Source organism: Pollachius pollachius (genome assembly GCF_949987615.1).
Source record: "Pollachius pollachius genome assembly, chromosome: 4".
Lineage (NCBI taxonomy): Eukaryota > Metazoa > Chordata > Actinopteri > Gadiformes > Gadidae > Pollachius > Pollachius pollachius.
In genome coordinates this window covers 19,584,918-19,601,210 of record NC_136937.1, presented here as the reverse complement: position 1 = coordinate 19,601,210, position 16,293 = coordinate 19,584,918, and the positions used below count along the sequence as shown (strand labels likewise).

Below are 16,293 nucleotides of genomic sequence, written 5' to 3'. Positions count from 1 at the left end.
GGAACCACCTCGTGATGCCTGGCGCCGTCCCAATTTCGTGTTGTGCCACCGTGGTCCTGCCTGGTGCTTCAGAGAAGACATCCTGGTGTTGCAGGATGACTTCTTCGAGATCCTGCTTCTGGGCGGGGCTGAGGTCGTCTCCCACGGGGACCACCGGTATGTCGCGCTGGGCGGCCAGACTGTGGCCAGACTGCCACTGCTTCAGCAGGTTGATATGGTAGAGTTCGGTGGGTTTCGTCTCCCGGGCTGCCGTACCCAGTAGTTCACCTCCCCCACCCTGTCGAAGACCTCGTAAGGCCCCTGCCACTTGGCCAAGAATTTGCAATCCGCCGTTGGTATGAGTACCATGACCAGGTCTCCGGGCTGAAATTTGCGCAGCTGGGCACCCCAGTTGTAGACCCGGGCCTGGGCCTGCTTGGCCTGTCGGAGGTGGTCCCGGACGATGGGCCAGACCTGCGCCATGCGGTCCCTCACCTGCTCCACGTGGTCCACCATGGTGCGATGGGGGGATGGCCGGCTCTCCCACGCCTCGGCGAGGTCGAGGAGTCCCCTTGGTCTTCTCCCAGCAACTCGAAGGGTGAGAAACCCGTAGAGGCTTGGGGTACTGCGCGGACAGCGAATAGTACGTGGGGCAGGAGCTGGTCCCAATTCTTCCCGTCTGTGTCCATGTTTTAGCATTTGCTTGAGGGTCTTATTGAAGCGTTCCACGAGTCCGTCGGTCTGGGCGTGGTACTCCGAGGTTCGGAGCTTTTTCACCTGGAGGAAGCTAAGCAGTTCTTTCATCACACAGGACATGAAACAGGACCCCAGGTCTGTTAGGACTTCTCTGGCTATCCCTACCCAACTAAATAGTAGCATAAGCTCCTTAGCTACAGCCTTGGTGGTGGCGGCGCCGAGGGGCAGGGCTTCAGGCTACCTCGTGGCGTAGTCTACCAAGACTAAACTATATCTATGACCCCGGCTGGTCTTCGGGAGAGGCCCGACAATGTCAAGTGCTATCCGGTGAAACGGTGCCTCAATAATTGGCATGGGGATCAGAGGGTGGACGCTCTCTGGCCCCAGGGCATGTCTGATAATACCGGACGACGTCTCCTTTCACCCCGGGCCAATAAAAACAAGCTAAAATCCTGTCCCTGGTTTTATCCATGCATAAGTGGGCCCCTTACAGATGGGAGTGTGCCATGAATGGTACCTTGCTAACAAACGGGCGAACAACCATCAGTTGTTCGGTCACCATCCCCCCCTTCTCTACTACCTGATATAGCAGACCCCCCTTGGGGCTGAAGTTAGGGTGTCGCAAGCAACTCACCGACTCCCCAGCTTGGCCATCATGGGCGAGGATGTGGCTCCAGGCGTGCTTCGGGACGTCGCCCTATATTTGGGCCCTGGCGAACTGTCCGGGTCGTTCCGTTCCCCCCCCCGTCGGGAAGAAATCCGAAAACTCGGTGAGAGGGGAGCTCTGAGATTCTCCCCGAGGGCATGGATACATCCCGGTCTCCGGGACACTGTTGGGCTAGGTGTCCCATCTGTCTGCAGCTGAAGCGCCCCCTATCCTCTCGGGGCTCCTGGGAGAGGGTCAGCGGCCTCGGTGGGGGTGATCGCTGCGAGGAATTCAGTCCTTGTCTGTCCTTTCGCGTCTCGGTGGATCGCGATGGGTCCCGAACGCTGAAACTCAGCTGTTGTGCCACCTGCCAGTTCTCCAGTTGCCGGACCAACTCTTCCACCGTGTCGGGGTGGTTGTTGGCGAGGTTTCTCTGGGCGTCTGGCGGGAGCTGATGGATGGTATTGTCTATTAGAATCCGATCGAGGAGGCTGGGAATTTCCCCGGCCGCGAGCCATCTCCGGATCAGCCTGCAGTGCTGGGAGATTTGAGTCCGTACTGCGCCTTGGATATCGAATTGCCAGTCGTGGAATCTCTGGGCCCGGGCGGCGAGGCTATAACCATAGTAGGCCAGTATCGCCTGCTTTAACTCCGGGTACTGACTGGCGCGCTCCGATGTCAGATCCTGGCTCGCCTGCTGTGCGTGTCTGGTGAGGAAGGGCGACAGTATGTCAGCCCACTGGTCCTCCGGCCAGCTCTCCCGACGAGCCGTCCTTTCAAACACCTCCAGGCAGGCCTCCACGTCGTCATCCGTCCCGAGTTTGGTAAGGCGGCTGGTCGGTGCGGAGGTCGGGGTTTAGCGCACTGCTTGCTGGGTGAGTCATAGTACCGCCTCCCGGAGAAGGACGAGGCTCTCGGCGGTGTCTCTCTGGGTGCCAGGGCTTGGTCCCGTAGTTGACACTGGGCGGCGGCCGCGGCTGCGGCTCCTTCCGGGTTCTGCATTGGCGTGTGGGCTGGTAATATGGTAGCATGGTCAAATTTCCTGCATTCTCCACCATATGTGGCGACCCGGCCCCAGGAATGTCTCTGTCACTCTGGAAATTACCACACGCCAAGGTCCATTCAAAGCCACAAGAGGCATTTATTCAAGGAACAACGGAAAAAACGCGTGGGTCTGTGCCCAACGCCGGAAAAACGGGAAATAATATTGATGGCTCTGTGAGCCACGAAAGAGTCAATGCTATCGTCCTTCCGGCCCAGCCAGTTTCGTCCCTGAAGAGGGATATCGCTCCGGTCTGGAGCTCCGTTCCGACGGTGTGTTCCTCGCCTGTCGACGTCGTCTGCGAGCGTTGGGAAAAAGGTCAGCTAGATCCGTTCCTGGAGGTTCCCTGGTCCACTCCTGCTTACAGCTTCCTTCCCGTAAGAGAACCTGTCACAGCCTTTTAAAGGGGTACCTGGTCTTGCTCGTCCTCCGCAGGATGAGCAAAAGTCACGGTTCGGTACGTACCTCGGTTTTTAAGTCACGGTACGGTACGGTACGGTTCATAGTTAAGGGGAATTTTTTTAAAAACTGCTTGTTTGTCAACAACGGAGAATGGCCGTAGATCAGCAGCATTGAAAGCACCAACAAACTTGGTTATGGCATTTGAATTTCTGAATTCCCAGACAGGGGTTGTTGAAATAGTGTTGTGAGCTGGGTTTGAACAGTTCGTTTTTTTTTCCACAGCAGCAGTGATAGTAACACCTGGATGGTGCCTTTTCAAATGCGTGTGCTAGGGATGTGCATTTCTGGCAAAAATACTATTCGATATTCACTGAGAAGTAATAGAACAATATTCGAAAATCGGTCAATCAAGAACCCCCCACGCACGCACGCACCTCGGATACACGCACACACAATGACACAGGGAGAGGCTTTATTTTCATTATTTCAACGTGGGCTTAGGCAGATAGACCTACATGCGGCGAAAACGGATCGCTATTTATTTATTTATTTATTTATTTATTTATTTTACTGAACACAGCCTGCATGACGGTGAACTAGAAACGTCAAAAAGATAACTTCATACGGTGTGTCTTTTTACAATTTATTTGTTACCAGCATTCGTAGTGTTGATCAGCAGAGAAATAGTCCGCCAAAGACGTTGACGCCGCTTAGCAACCGAGGACGCTATTCACCACCGGAAGTTGTGAAGCCCCATGCAAGTCAACGGAACAGCATTGAGAAGAGCCGTGTAACAAATAACGATAGTCACATTCATTATTCGATATTCTACGTGACTCCGACTATTTGACTATTCGACGATCGTTGCCCATCGATAGCGTGTGCATGTAAAAGTGCTGTACGTAGACACGGAGAGCCCTCTCCATAGCCGGAGAGCATCCAATATTTTTTAACTGTCCGTTGACGCCATGGACCTATTGGTCGAGGCAACGGAGACAGCAAGGGCTTTGATTGGTCTTTTAACAAATTCATTTCCGGAATCACTTCTCCGGTTTGACTTTGAACCTTAATTACTTTGTACATTGTTCACTTTCCACCTTAAGGACCAATAAAACACCAAATAGGATTTCAAAAGCTTTGGAAGTTTATTTACAACACTGCTTACATGGTTTGTAGTCAACATATAAATTAGATCGGGCGGCGAATTGCATTGCGTATCCGACATCCCAACGGAGAGTTGCTGAGGGGTCTCCGTAGTTACGGAGTCGGATTACAGAGTCGTAGTAGTATACTTTGGCTAAACGGTCCGGGTGGAACTCCGACTTCAATTCGCCATATTAACGCTATGTACGCCACATTTACGTACCGCGGGACACTTCTGTAACCGCAGCGAAGTGCTTGTACCGTGACGGTTCGGTACAAATACGTGTACCGTTACACCCCTAATATATATATATATATATATATGTATGTGTATGTGTGAGGGCTGGAAATATATATATATATATATAAATATATATATATACAGTGGGGCAAAAAAGTATTTAGTCAGCCACCAATTGTGCAAGTTCTCCCACTTAAAAAGATGAGAGAGGCCTGTAATTTTCATCATAGGTATACCTCAGCTATGAGAGATAAAATGAAAAAAAAAAAATCTAGAAAATCACATTGTCTGATGTTTAAGGAATTTATTTGCAAACTATGGTGGAAAATAAGTATTTGGTCAATAACAAAAGGTAATCTCAATACTTTGTTACATGCCCTTTGTTGGCAATGACAGAGGTCAAACGTTTTCTGTAAGTCTTTCAAGGTTTTCTCACACTGCTGCTGGTATTTTGGCCCATTCCTCCATGCAGATCTCATCTAGAGCAGTGATGTTTTTGGGCCTTCGCTGGACAACACGGACTTTCAACTCCCTCCAAAGATTTTCTATGGGGTTGAGATCTGGAGACTGGCTAGGCCACTCCAGGACCTTGAAATGCTTCTTACGAAGCCACTCCCTCGTTGCCCGGCCGGTGTGTTTGTGGTCATTGTCATGCTGAAAGACCCAGCCACGTTTCATCTTCAGTGCCCTTGCTGATGGAAGGAGGTTTTCACTCAAAATCTCACGATACATGGCCCCATTCATTCTTTCCGTCACACGGATCAGACGTCCTGGTCCCTTGGCAGAAAAACAGCCCCAAAGCATGATGTTTCCACCCCCATGCTTCACTGTAGGTATGGTGTTCTTTGGATGCAACTCAGCATTCTTTCTCCTCCAAACACGACGAGTTGAGTTTTTACCAAAAAGTTCTATTTTGGTTTCATCTGACCATATGACATTCTCCCAATCCTGTTCTGGATCATCCAAATGCTCTCTAGCAAACTTCAAACGGGCCCGGACATGCACTGGCTTTAGCAGGGGGACACGTCTGGCACTGCAGGATTTGAGTCCCTGGCGGCGTAGTGCGTTAGTGATGGTAGCCTTTGTTACTTTGGTCCCAGCTCTCTGGAGGTCATTCACTAGGTCCCCCCGTGTGGTTCTGGGATTTTTGTTCACCGTTCTTGTGATCATTTTGACCCCACAGGGTGAGATCTTGTGTGGAGCCCCAGATCGAGGGAGATTATCAGTGGTCTTGTATGTATTCCATTTCCTAATAATTGCTCCCACAGTTGATTTCTTCACACCAAGCTGCTTACCTATTGCAGATTCAGACTTCCCAGCCTGGTGCAGGTCTACAATTGTGTTTCTGGTGTCCTTTGACAGCTCTTTGGTCTTGGCCATAGTGGAGTTTGGAGTGTGACTGTTTGAGGTTGTGGACAGGTGTCTTTTATACTGATAAGGAGTTCAAACAGGTGCCATTAATACAGGTAACATGTGGAGGACAGAGGATCCTCTTAAAGAAGAAGTTACAGGTCTGTGACAGCCAGAAATCTTGCTGGTTTGTAGGTGACCAAATACTTATTTTCCACCATAATTTGCAAATAAATTCTTAAAAAATCAGACAATGTGATTTTCTGGATTTTTTTTTTCATTTTGTCTCTCATAGCTGAGGTATACCTATGATGAAAATTACAGGCCTCTCTCGTCTTTTTAAGTGGGAGAACTTGTACAATTGGTGGCTGACTAAATACTTTTTTGCCCCACTGTATATATATATAGCTGACAAACCAGCAAGATTTCTGGCTGTCACAGACCTGTAACTTCTTCTTTAAGAGGCTCCTCTGTCCTCCACTCGTTACCTGTATTAATGGCACGTGTTTGAACTCCTTATCAGTATAAAAGACACCTGTCCACAACCTCAAACAGTCACACTCCAAACTCCACTATGGCCAAGACCAAAGAGCTGTCAAAGGACACCAGAAACACAATTGTAGACCTGCACCAGGCTGGGAAGTCCGAATCTGCAATAGGTAAGCAGCTTGGTGTGAAGAAATCAACTGTGGGAGCAATTATTAGGAAATGGAATACATACAAGACCACTGATAATCTCCCTCGATCTGGGGCTCCACGCAAGATCTCACCCTGTGGGGTCAAAATGGTCACAAGAACGGTGAACAAAAATCCCAGAACCACACGGGGGGACCTAGTGAATGACCTCCAGAGAGCTGGGACCAAAGTAACAAAGGCTACCATCACTAACGCACTACGCCGCCAGGGACTCAAATCCTGCAGTGCCAGACGTGTCCCCCTGCTAAAGCCAGTGCATGTCCGGGCCCGTTTGAAGTTTGCTAGAGAGCATTTGGATGATCCAGAACAGGATTGGGAGAATGTCATATGGTCAGATGAAACCAAAATAGAACTTTTTGGTAAAAACTCAACTCGTCGTGTTTGGAGGAGAAAGAATGCTGAGTTGCATCCAAAGAACACCATACCTACAGTGAAGCATGGGGTGGAAACATCATGCTTTGGGGCTGTTTTTCTGCCAAGGGACCAGGATGTCTGATCCGTGTGACGGAAAGAATGAATGGGGCCATGTATCGTGAGATTTTGAGTGAAAACCTCCTTCCATCAGCAAGGGCACTGAATATGAAACGTGGCTGGGTCTTTCAGCATGACAATGACCCCAAACACACCGCCCGGGCAACGAAGGAGTGGCTTCGTAAGAAGCATTTCAAGGTCCTGGAGTGGCCTAGCCAGTCTCCAGATCTCAACCCCATAGAAAATCTTTGGAGGGAGTTGAAAGTCTGTGTTGCCCAGCGAAGGCCCAAAAACATCACTGCTCTAGAGGAGATCTGCATGGAGGAATGGGCCAAAATACCAGCAGCAGTGTGTGAAAACCTTGTAAAGACTTACAGAAAATGTTTGACCTCTGTCATTGCCAACAAAGGGCATGTAACAAAGTATTGAGATGACCTTTTGTTATTGACAAAATACTTATTTTCCACCATAATTTGCAAATAAATTCTTTAAAAATCAGACAATGTGATTTTCTAGATTTATTTTTTTCATTTTGTCTCTCATAGCTGAGGTATACCTATGATGAAAATTACAGGCCTCTCTCATCTTTTTAAGTGGGAGAACTTGCACAATTGGTGGCTGACTAAATACTTTTTTGCCCCACTGTATATATACATATATATATATATATATATATATATATATATGTGTGTGTGTGTATGTGTGAGGGGTGGATATATATATATATATATATACGTACATTATGGAGGTTGTTGTTGCCTGGTTTGAGCTCATGATAACAACAATAAATTCATTATTTCTTAAAGCAGTTCTCAGCATTTCTTTCACACAGGAGTTGATATCTGCTTAAAGGCATTTTGTTAGATTTTAGACTGTTGGTGAACTGGCCTGTTATTTCAGAACAGAAAGGGCTTGAAACCTTGCAACACAGTGTCACATCACAATAACCCATAACTCCATATTGGAATCAAAGGCTCATCGAAATTGTTATTGTGTTGATAGTAGTGTTTGACTCTTTGTTTAACTAATGCCTCATCACCATTTCAAACGGAAGTTATGGGATATTTACGTTGAAGTCTTGAGTCCTCTCAATATGGCAGTATTATTATGATTAGAGTATCATCATCAAAATGCTGCGTTGTGATGTACAAGCCCTATTGTTCCTCAGCAGTGTATGAGTGAATTGGGAATACAGCGGGATTGGGGCGAAGGTTGCTGTTAACAATACTTTTATAACTATGATTTGATCATATGTTGCATTGGGCATAACTGTAGATTAGTATGCTGTTTTATAAACTCACACTGTGTATGTGTGTGTGGGTGTGTGTCTGTCTGTGCGTGTGTGTGTCTGTTCCTCTGTCTACATGGCTGGTGGTAGGGTGGAGTTTCAGCATGGGTTCAGCCTACCAGTTCCATAGCTGGAGGGTGTTCGTTGTGGTTTGCGCTCTGCCCTGCGTCTCCGCTGTGGTGGCCCTCACTTTCATGCCCGAGAGCCCACGTTTCTTCCTACAGGTGAGGTGTGGAAACGTCTAATTTCAATGCAAAACGTCAATAAAAAAGTAAATTCGGTGGCAAACGTTCCGAATTCAATGGAAAACAATAAAAATCAAGTAGCAAACATTCTTAATTCAGTGAATACTTCTTAATTCAGTGGCAAATGTTCTAAATTCAGTGGCAAACATTCTTAATTCACTGGCAAACATTCTAAATTGAGTGGTAAATGTTCTTAAATCAGTGGCAAACATTAATAATTCAGTGGCAAACATTCTAAATTCAGTGGCAAACATTCTTAATTCAGTGGCAAACATTCAAAATTCAGTGGCAAACATTCTTAATTCAGTTGCAAACATACTAAATTCAGTGGCAAATATTCTAAATTCAGTGGCAATTTTTTTCTAAATTCAGTGGCGAACATTCTCAATCCAAGGTAAAACTTTTTAAATTCTCTAACATTGTGCACCTTGGCTTCTTTATCTGCTTCATCTGCTTCAGATATATTGCTGATATTCAACTCTTATTCTTATTTTTATATGATCTTCTTTCTGCACAATTCTATATACAAATTTTCTGAAGTAATTGTTGTGCTGTTTCTTTTTTCTTTTCTTATCTCATTGTTTTGATTACACTTCATCTTCCCTCCTCTCATCTCTGATCTTCTCCAGAACGGCAAACATGACGAGGCCTGGATGGTGCTCAAGCACATCCACGACACCAACATGCGCGCCCGCGGAGAGCCCGAGCGAGTGTTCACTGTGAGTGAGTGCAGTGACACCACCGCCTCCACCACCACCGCCTCCACCCCAGTAAGGCTTCAATGTGGTGGCCAGGAGTGACCTCTGTCTCCCCCTACAGGTGAACAGAATCAAGGTCCCTAGGCAGCTGGACGAGCTGGTGGAGATGCAGAGCGAGACGGCCAACCCTGTGGCCAAGGTCTTCATGAAGGTTCGGGCCGAGATCAGAGGAGTAGGTTGCTTTTCTTTAGGGTTTACCAGCCAGGCGTATAATCAGAGCTAAAGCAGTCCTGCAATTTAATAGCAGGACTGCTTTGTGTAACATGTATGAAGCCTATCGGTCACCAAGTTTTGAGCTTGTCTGCCATCAGACCTCAGATAAGAACCTGAAGTCTGATTTGTGAGAACAGTCCAATACCAATCCAAGTCCACTTAAACAAACGTTCCACTTGGGACATCAATACTGTGAGAGTCCAGCTAGGTGTGATTGATCGAGAGGTAGATCCCAGCCTACCAGATTGCTTCAGTCCACCAGTGAGGTGATTCAACATCAGCCAATCGCTGCTGTCTCACAGGTAGATCACAGGTAGATCGGTTTTGTGACGGCTTGTGACAGCCAATCGACATAGAATAATGAAACTTTATTGGCGTTTGCGACACTCAACCAGGACTCATAAGGACAGGACTACTAACTAGTGTTAAACTGGGCTGCATGTGGCTCAGGAGGTAGAGCGGGTTGGCTGGTAACCTTAAGGTTGCTGAGGGTCAAGGTGTCTCTGAGCAAGACGCCTCACCCTTACTGCTCCCTACGAGCTAGCTGTTGCCTTGCATGATTGACTCCGCCGTCGGTGTGTAAATGGGTGAATGTTAGGCAATATTTTTGGAGCGCTTTGGTTGGCCACTGGTTAGGAAAACGCTGGATAAATATAGTCCATCTACCATTTACAAACGGTTGTCCTGTTCCCTACCAGCTGTGGATGACCTTCATGAGGTGCTTCAGTTACCCGGTGAGGGACAACACGGTGAAGCTGGCCATGGTGTGGTTCACCCTGTCCTTTGGGTGAGCTTCCACACACACTCTCCTGCTCTTTATTCGACCTGCCCTTCCCTGTGCTACTCCTGATGTCCCCGCATTCAGTGTTGAATGGCGACCTAACGCTTTTGTTTCTCATAATTGTTCTCCATAATCCCTCCTCTGGGAACAGGTCGCATGTGGGAAGAAGCAATGGCCGTCTCTCTTTAATGTGCCAGCTCCCGTCTGCCTTGGTATTACTCAATAAGTCACAGCAGGCTGTGAGTGTGGCTGTGTTTGTGTGTGTGCATGTGCTAGTCGGCCTGTGTCATTGTGTTTGAGTCTGTGTTTCTTTGTGTTCTTGTGTGTGTGTGTGTGTGTGTGTGTGTGTGTGTGTGTGTGTGTGTGTGTGTGTGTGTGTGTGTGTGTATGTGCCTGTCTCAGTATGTCTGTGTCTTTGTGTGGTTTGTGTGTTTTGATACATCCTTTATTGGGTCTTAAGCCTGTAATGCTAGTGGTGATGGATGACAGATAATTGAAGTGTGTGATGCAACAGTCCAATGGTGGCGTCTGCCACCTTTCAACAAGTCTCATTGTGGTGTCCTCATTGGTCCAGATCAGCCCTAGGGGGCGGGTCTTGTGTAAAGTGATGTACAGCGTGTGTAGGGATCCATACATGCTTTTCTTTTGAGAACACGTAACACGCTTAATGCAAATTTGTATTAATGTATATGCTCATGTCATCTACCTATACACACACACACAAACATACGCAAGCACTCACTCACTCACACACACGCTATCTCTCTCATACTCACTCACTCACTCACTCACTCACTCACTCACTCACTCACTCACACACACAAACACACACATCACATTCCAAACCCAATAGTTAAAGGCCAGAGCATTAGTTTGTGACCCGTTCCATATGCAGAGTCCCGTCCTATCTCCAATCAACACAGAGCTGGCAGCCAACTGGTGCACTTGAATGAATTATTTTCCGTGATGCTCTTGACCATTAATGACTAATGTAACCTCCCAGTAAGGAACTGGTAGTAAAGTCTCTTTCCTCTGGTGTCTGGTGTGAGCAGGTATTATGGACTGTCTGTGTGGTTCCCTGACGTCATCAAACACCTCCAGGCGGATGAGTATGCCTCCAGAGTGAAGATCCACATTGGAGAACGTACCGAGGACTTTACCTTCAACTTCACCCTGGAGAACCAGATCCACAGGAACGGAGTGTTTCGAAATGACAGGTAGACTTATTTTGTGATTCCTGCCTTTCTGTTTGAGGGTGCTATATGAATAAACTTGCCTCCTTGTGTAGCAGGAATTTGTATTAGGTTTATATGGTGATATTAATGCTGGGGTAGGCAATTTGTCTTTTTTGTCATATTTGTTGAAATTCTCTGCTGAAAGTAATCAAGAAATTATATGCTCTGACAAGAAAAATAAATTGTTGAGTATCTGATCTGTTATAAGACCATCCCATCATTTCATACAGCCAAAATTAAATGATTGGATTGCCTACCTGTCGTACCTGCCCACTGTGCCCGTGCACTTATTGCACCTGACCGGAGTGTCCACAAGGCTAGGCCGACCCACTGCTAAAGCTAATAGCTCTGCCCGTTTTGGGGGAAAGGCTTTGGAGGGAGGTCTGAAGGGAGGGTTGGGCTTTTTTCAGTTGGAGTCTTTCAAAGTCTTACTCTGGCTGGTTCCCCCGCGTGCCTACCCTAGCTTTAAGCCTCAGTGCCTACCCTAGCTTTAATCTTCAGTCCCTACCCTAGCTTTAAGCCTCATTGCCTACCCTAGCTTTAAGCCTCTGTGCCTACCCTAGCTTTAATCTTCAGTGCCCACCCTAGCTTTAAGCCTCAGTGCCTACCCTAACTTTAAGCCTAAGTGCCCACCCTAGCTTTAAGCCTCAGTGCCTACCCAAGCTACAAGCCTCAGTGCCTACCCCAGCTATAAGCCTCAGTGCCCACCCTAGCTTTAAGCTTCAGTGCCTACCCTAGCTTTAAGCCTCAGTGCCTACCCCCGCTTTAAGCCTCAGTGCCTACCCCCGCTTTAAGCCTCAGTGCCTACCCAAGCTACAAGTCTCAGTGCCTACCCCAGCTATAAGCCTCAGTGCCTACCCAAGCTACAAGCCTCAGTGCCTACCCCAGCTATAAGCCTCAGTGCCCACCCTAGCTTTAAGCCTCAGTGCCTACCCCCGCTTTAAGCCTCATTGCCTACCCCAGCTTTAAGCCTCAGTGCCTACCCCCGCTTTAAGCCTCAGTGCCTACCCCCGCTTTACGCCTCAGTGCCTACCCCAGCTTTAAGCCTCAGTGCCTACCCTAGCTTTAAGCCTCAGTGCCTATCCCAGCTATAAGCCTCAGTCAATAACAAAAGACCACAAATTGACATAGTTTTGCACCCGATTGCGACTGGTTGGTCAAAGTGAAATGTTGGGGCAAATGTTTTAATTCTGGCATGGCTTTAGACACACGTGTGCCTTTAAGATGGATTTCTAGTTTCTAGTCTAGCTTCTTCATTCTATGTCATCACCATTCTTTAAAATGGATGAGAAGCTTTGAATTTTTAGTGTTGAAAAACCGCCACATCAGTGGTGGGATGCAATCTAGATGTACGGTCATAACGGGGTACGGCAGCACCTGGGACATCATACGTGATGTTTGATGTCTTTGATCACGCTGTGTGTTCGCCCCACAGGTTCACCGCCATGAGGTTCAAGGCGGTGACCTTCATCGACTCTACCTTCGTCAGCTGTTACTTTGAAAACGTCTCCTCTGTCGGCTCCTCCTTCAAGAACTGCACCTTTATAGATTCCATCTTTCATAACACTGGTTAGTCCACGTGGAAAGACCGTCCGTCTGTCTGTTTGTCTGCCCCTCCGCCTACCTGTCTGTTTGTCTGTGTCTGTCGGAGCATCTGTTTCTGTGTTTGTCCCGTCTGTCTGTCTGTCTCTCCGGTCAGTACCGCGCTCAACCCAATGGTTTTGAGGCAGACGAGGATGTTGTAGCGTACTAGACTTTGTATTGTACCAGACGTAGGGCAGAACACTCTCAGGAATGTTTCCAGAGAGATTTTGCTGATTCACACCATGTGGAGCACAGGCCTCAGAATGGCCTCTGTCCAGCATCGTCCAGTGCTGTGCAGCTGAGCATAAGGAGATGATAACAGCCTGTCTGGCTGCTGATTCGTTCTCCTCTATGGAGCAATGGGAAGAGACAGTAGGGGATACTGATGAGGGCAAGAAGTGGATGTACAGTAGAGATGGAGGCCATAGTTTGTGAGATGATCGTTATTTATGTATGAATCCATCATCACCACTGTGAATCAAGGAAGGGTAAATGTTTCAGTTGTTGTGGGGTCCTGCCTTTTAGAATAACAACCTGTTAATCAAACTGTGTCACTGTTAGATTGAAGTCACACGTTTATTTTGTTTGGTATGGAGCTGATATCCTCTCATTGTGTTCATTGTGAATATATTCCTGAATACGAAGTGTTTAGTGTGAGTGTGAACTAAATTCTGTGAAATCCCTCTTTCTTTTCTCCCTCCCTCTGGTCAAACGGCAGACATCGATGACTCCAAGCTCACCAACTCCCGTGTGATCACCAGCTCCTTCCACAACAACAAGACGGGCTGCCAGATGACGTTTGATGATGACTACAGCGCCTACTGGGTCTACTTTGTAAACTTCCTGGGAACTCTGGCCGTGTTGCCTGGCAACATCGTCTCTGCGCTGCTCATGGACAAGATTGGACGCCTCAGCATGTTGGGTAGGAGACTCTGTTTGATATCTGCTCCGGTATGATGCTCAGATCTATGCTTGTGGTTACTGGCCAGAGACACAATCGACTATAGATCTAGGAGCGCATGTAAACAGCTGCCTCTAATCTGGTTTGAAAGAGTTCAGATTGACTTTAGATCTAGAAGCCCATGTAAACCGCTGCCACTAATCTGGTTTGAAAGCCCCCCCCCCCACCCCTTATTTCGCACACCGAATATATATCAATACATAATTCATATACTAAATATATTGATATAATATGCTGTGATATAAAGCTAGAATATAATATGTAAATATGATATGTACTATAATATTATTATTATAATATATTACATAACGTACTGAGTGGAACTGAGTCTGTTTTTCAGGTCCTGAACTGAAGAAAATATAGATATTACTATTAAATAAATAAAACATTCTCTATCTCTTGTTTCTATAATCTGGTACTTGAAACAGTTTGCCTTTTTGATGAATATTATGTATCTCACATAATCCGTACACTTTCTGGATTTTATCTTCATGAATTAATGCCCTCATTGTAAATCTCTTTGGATTAGTGTCAGCTCAGGAAATGTAATGCAGATATGCTGACCATGTTTCGACCACAGGGGGATCCATGGTGCTGTCAGGTATCAGCTGTTTCTTCCTGTGGTTCGGCACCAGCGAGTCCATGATGATCTTCATGCTGTGTCTCTACAACGGACTCAGCATCTCAGCATGGAACTCTCTGGACGTCGTCACGGCGGAGATCTACCCCACTGACAGGAGGTGGGTGCTGTGTGTGTTTTTGTGTAGTAGGTGTAGTTGTGTGTGTCCTAAGGACCAGGTCTCCACCCGTGTCTCATCGACCTGCCTCTATGTGTCTAACATGGGGCGCTATCAAGAACCTCTTCTTTATACATTGAAAACAACGAGGTGATAGGAATGTGGTGGTCATGTTGAGTGAACAGGATGAGGCAGCATACAGTACACCACACATAACTGAATCTCTGGCATTGTTATGTGGATTATCAAACTGTAGGTTGGACTTTTTTATTATACATGAAAGGTATTTATGTGATGTCGTGCGCTATGTGTTTCTCCCAGGGGAACTGGCTTCGGGTTCTGTAACGCCATGTGTAAGCTGGCGGCGGTGCTGGGGAACCTGATCTTCGGCTCGCTGGTGGGCGTTAGCAAGGCGGTGCCCATCCTGCTGGCCTCGACCGTGCTGGTGGCCGGGGGCCTGGTGGGCCTCAGGCTCCCCGACACACGCGCCAATGTCCTCATGTGAAGGGGGGCGGTTGATCTTGAAATGGATTTAGGGATTTATGGATTTATTTTATTTGTTGGTTTTCCTTATTTAACTGTTTTTATCAGTAATTGCATTTATTTTTGTGTTTTTATTTATTTATCTTTTTAATTAATGTTTTTATTTAATCTTGCCTTAGTCCATTATATCAAAGTGCCAAAATAATAAAGATCTGTTGTTAAATCCGTAGCAAATATTAACCAGAAAATATGGAACAATGAAATATAGTCACCGTGTATTTGCGGTCGCAAATACACAGAGGCTCATCGTTGTGTTTATATTATGGAGTTGTATAAATATATACAGTAAGTGATCCTTATTACATCTTATTTCTGGACAGTATGGATCAATATGGTACGACGGTCCTCTGAATTCTCCCTTTAGGTCTGGGTGAAGGTTTATTTGGTGCTTAGAACTAGGGCTCTTCACAGCTCGGCAAGACGACCATAGCCTCACCCATAGGGCCCTGGACAAAGAATGGTAGGGAGTTTTTTCTTCAATGAGTCTAATTTAATTATTTTTAAAATCAAAGACCTTACTATACAATGACATAGGACATATAATTCCTAGGCAAATTACCAATTTGAATTTGTACGTTGTTTAGGTTTCTTTGTTTAGTGTTGAGTTTCTGTCCGCCTGCTTGACTGCATAATGAGACATTGACTAAAGACATCCTCTCATTTAATACAGTCCCAACAGACTCTGCTGCAGCTGCAAAGTAAAAAAACGTTTACACTTCTCTATTCCCCTGCTGAGGAACTTTTACACCTCACAACCCTTTCTGTCTGAATGCTCTGTTCCTTCGTGTGTGTGTTTGTGTGGTATGGCAATTTGCTCAGTGTTAAGAGCTTCGCTTTTAACTAGTCTGGATCTCTATCCACAACTATTTATACTGGACAGCCTCTGTTTGACCTCTGAGCCCCCTGAGAAAATCACCCTCTGTCTGGCTCCTCGCTCTCAATCTCTCTCTATGTCTGGGTGAGGGGATCTTAATGTCTCCCGCCATGCTCTTTTTAGCTTTTCTTGTTGTTTCTGCTGCTCTGCTCCCTTGGAACTAAAAGGCCTTTCTTGAAGAATCTCGCTTCAAGCACGTCTCTCGCTCTTAAAAACCTAGCAGACTCTCTTTTTGTGTGCATGTGTGTGTGCGTGTATGTATGACTTTGAGTGTGTGTGTACCGGTGAAGGTTAGTTTCTGTGTGTGTGTGTGTGTCAGTCCTTGTGGATGCATGACTACGCTTCTTGAAGCAGGTGTCTGTGGTGTTGTAGCTGACTCATCGCCTTCTACTTCAGAAACTCATGCGC

General features: G+C 46.6%; 1 protein-coding gene across 1 annotated transcript in view; it reads left to right on the top strand.

Annotated features, from left to right (window-relative positions):
• The window catches only part of LOC307075299 (synaptic vesicle glycoprotein 2C-like), a gene marked incomplete at its 5' end in the record, with an annotated part of 29,633 nt that extends 13,788 nt beyond the window's left edge, over positions 1 to 15,845 (top strand). The window contains 9 exons of the mRNA XM_079735849.1: positions 8,045 to 8,178; positions 8,829 to 8,918; positions 9,019 to 9,129; positions 9,869 to 9,957; positions 11,004 to 11,168; positions 12,622 to 12,755; positions 13,489 to 13,692; positions 14,312 to 14,471; positions 14,790 to 15,845. Coding sequence (XP_079591975.1) covers positions 8,045 to 8,178; positions 8,829 to 8,918; positions 9,019 to 9,129; positions 9,869 to 9,957; positions 11,004 to 11,168; positions 12,622 to 12,755; positions 13,489 to 13,692; positions 14,312 to 14,471; positions 14,790 to 14,973 — 1,271 coding nt within the window. The 3' untranslated portion in view covers positions 14,974 to 15,845. The remainder of the gene's footprint in view (positions 1 to 8,044; positions 8,179 to 8,828; positions 8,919 to 9,018; positions 9,130 to 9,868; positions 9,958 to 11,003; positions 11,169 to 12,621; positions 12,756 to 13,488; positions 13,693 to 14,311; positions 14,472 to 14,789) is intronic.
• Between the last annotated feature and the right edge of the window lie 448 nt (positions 15,846 to 16,293).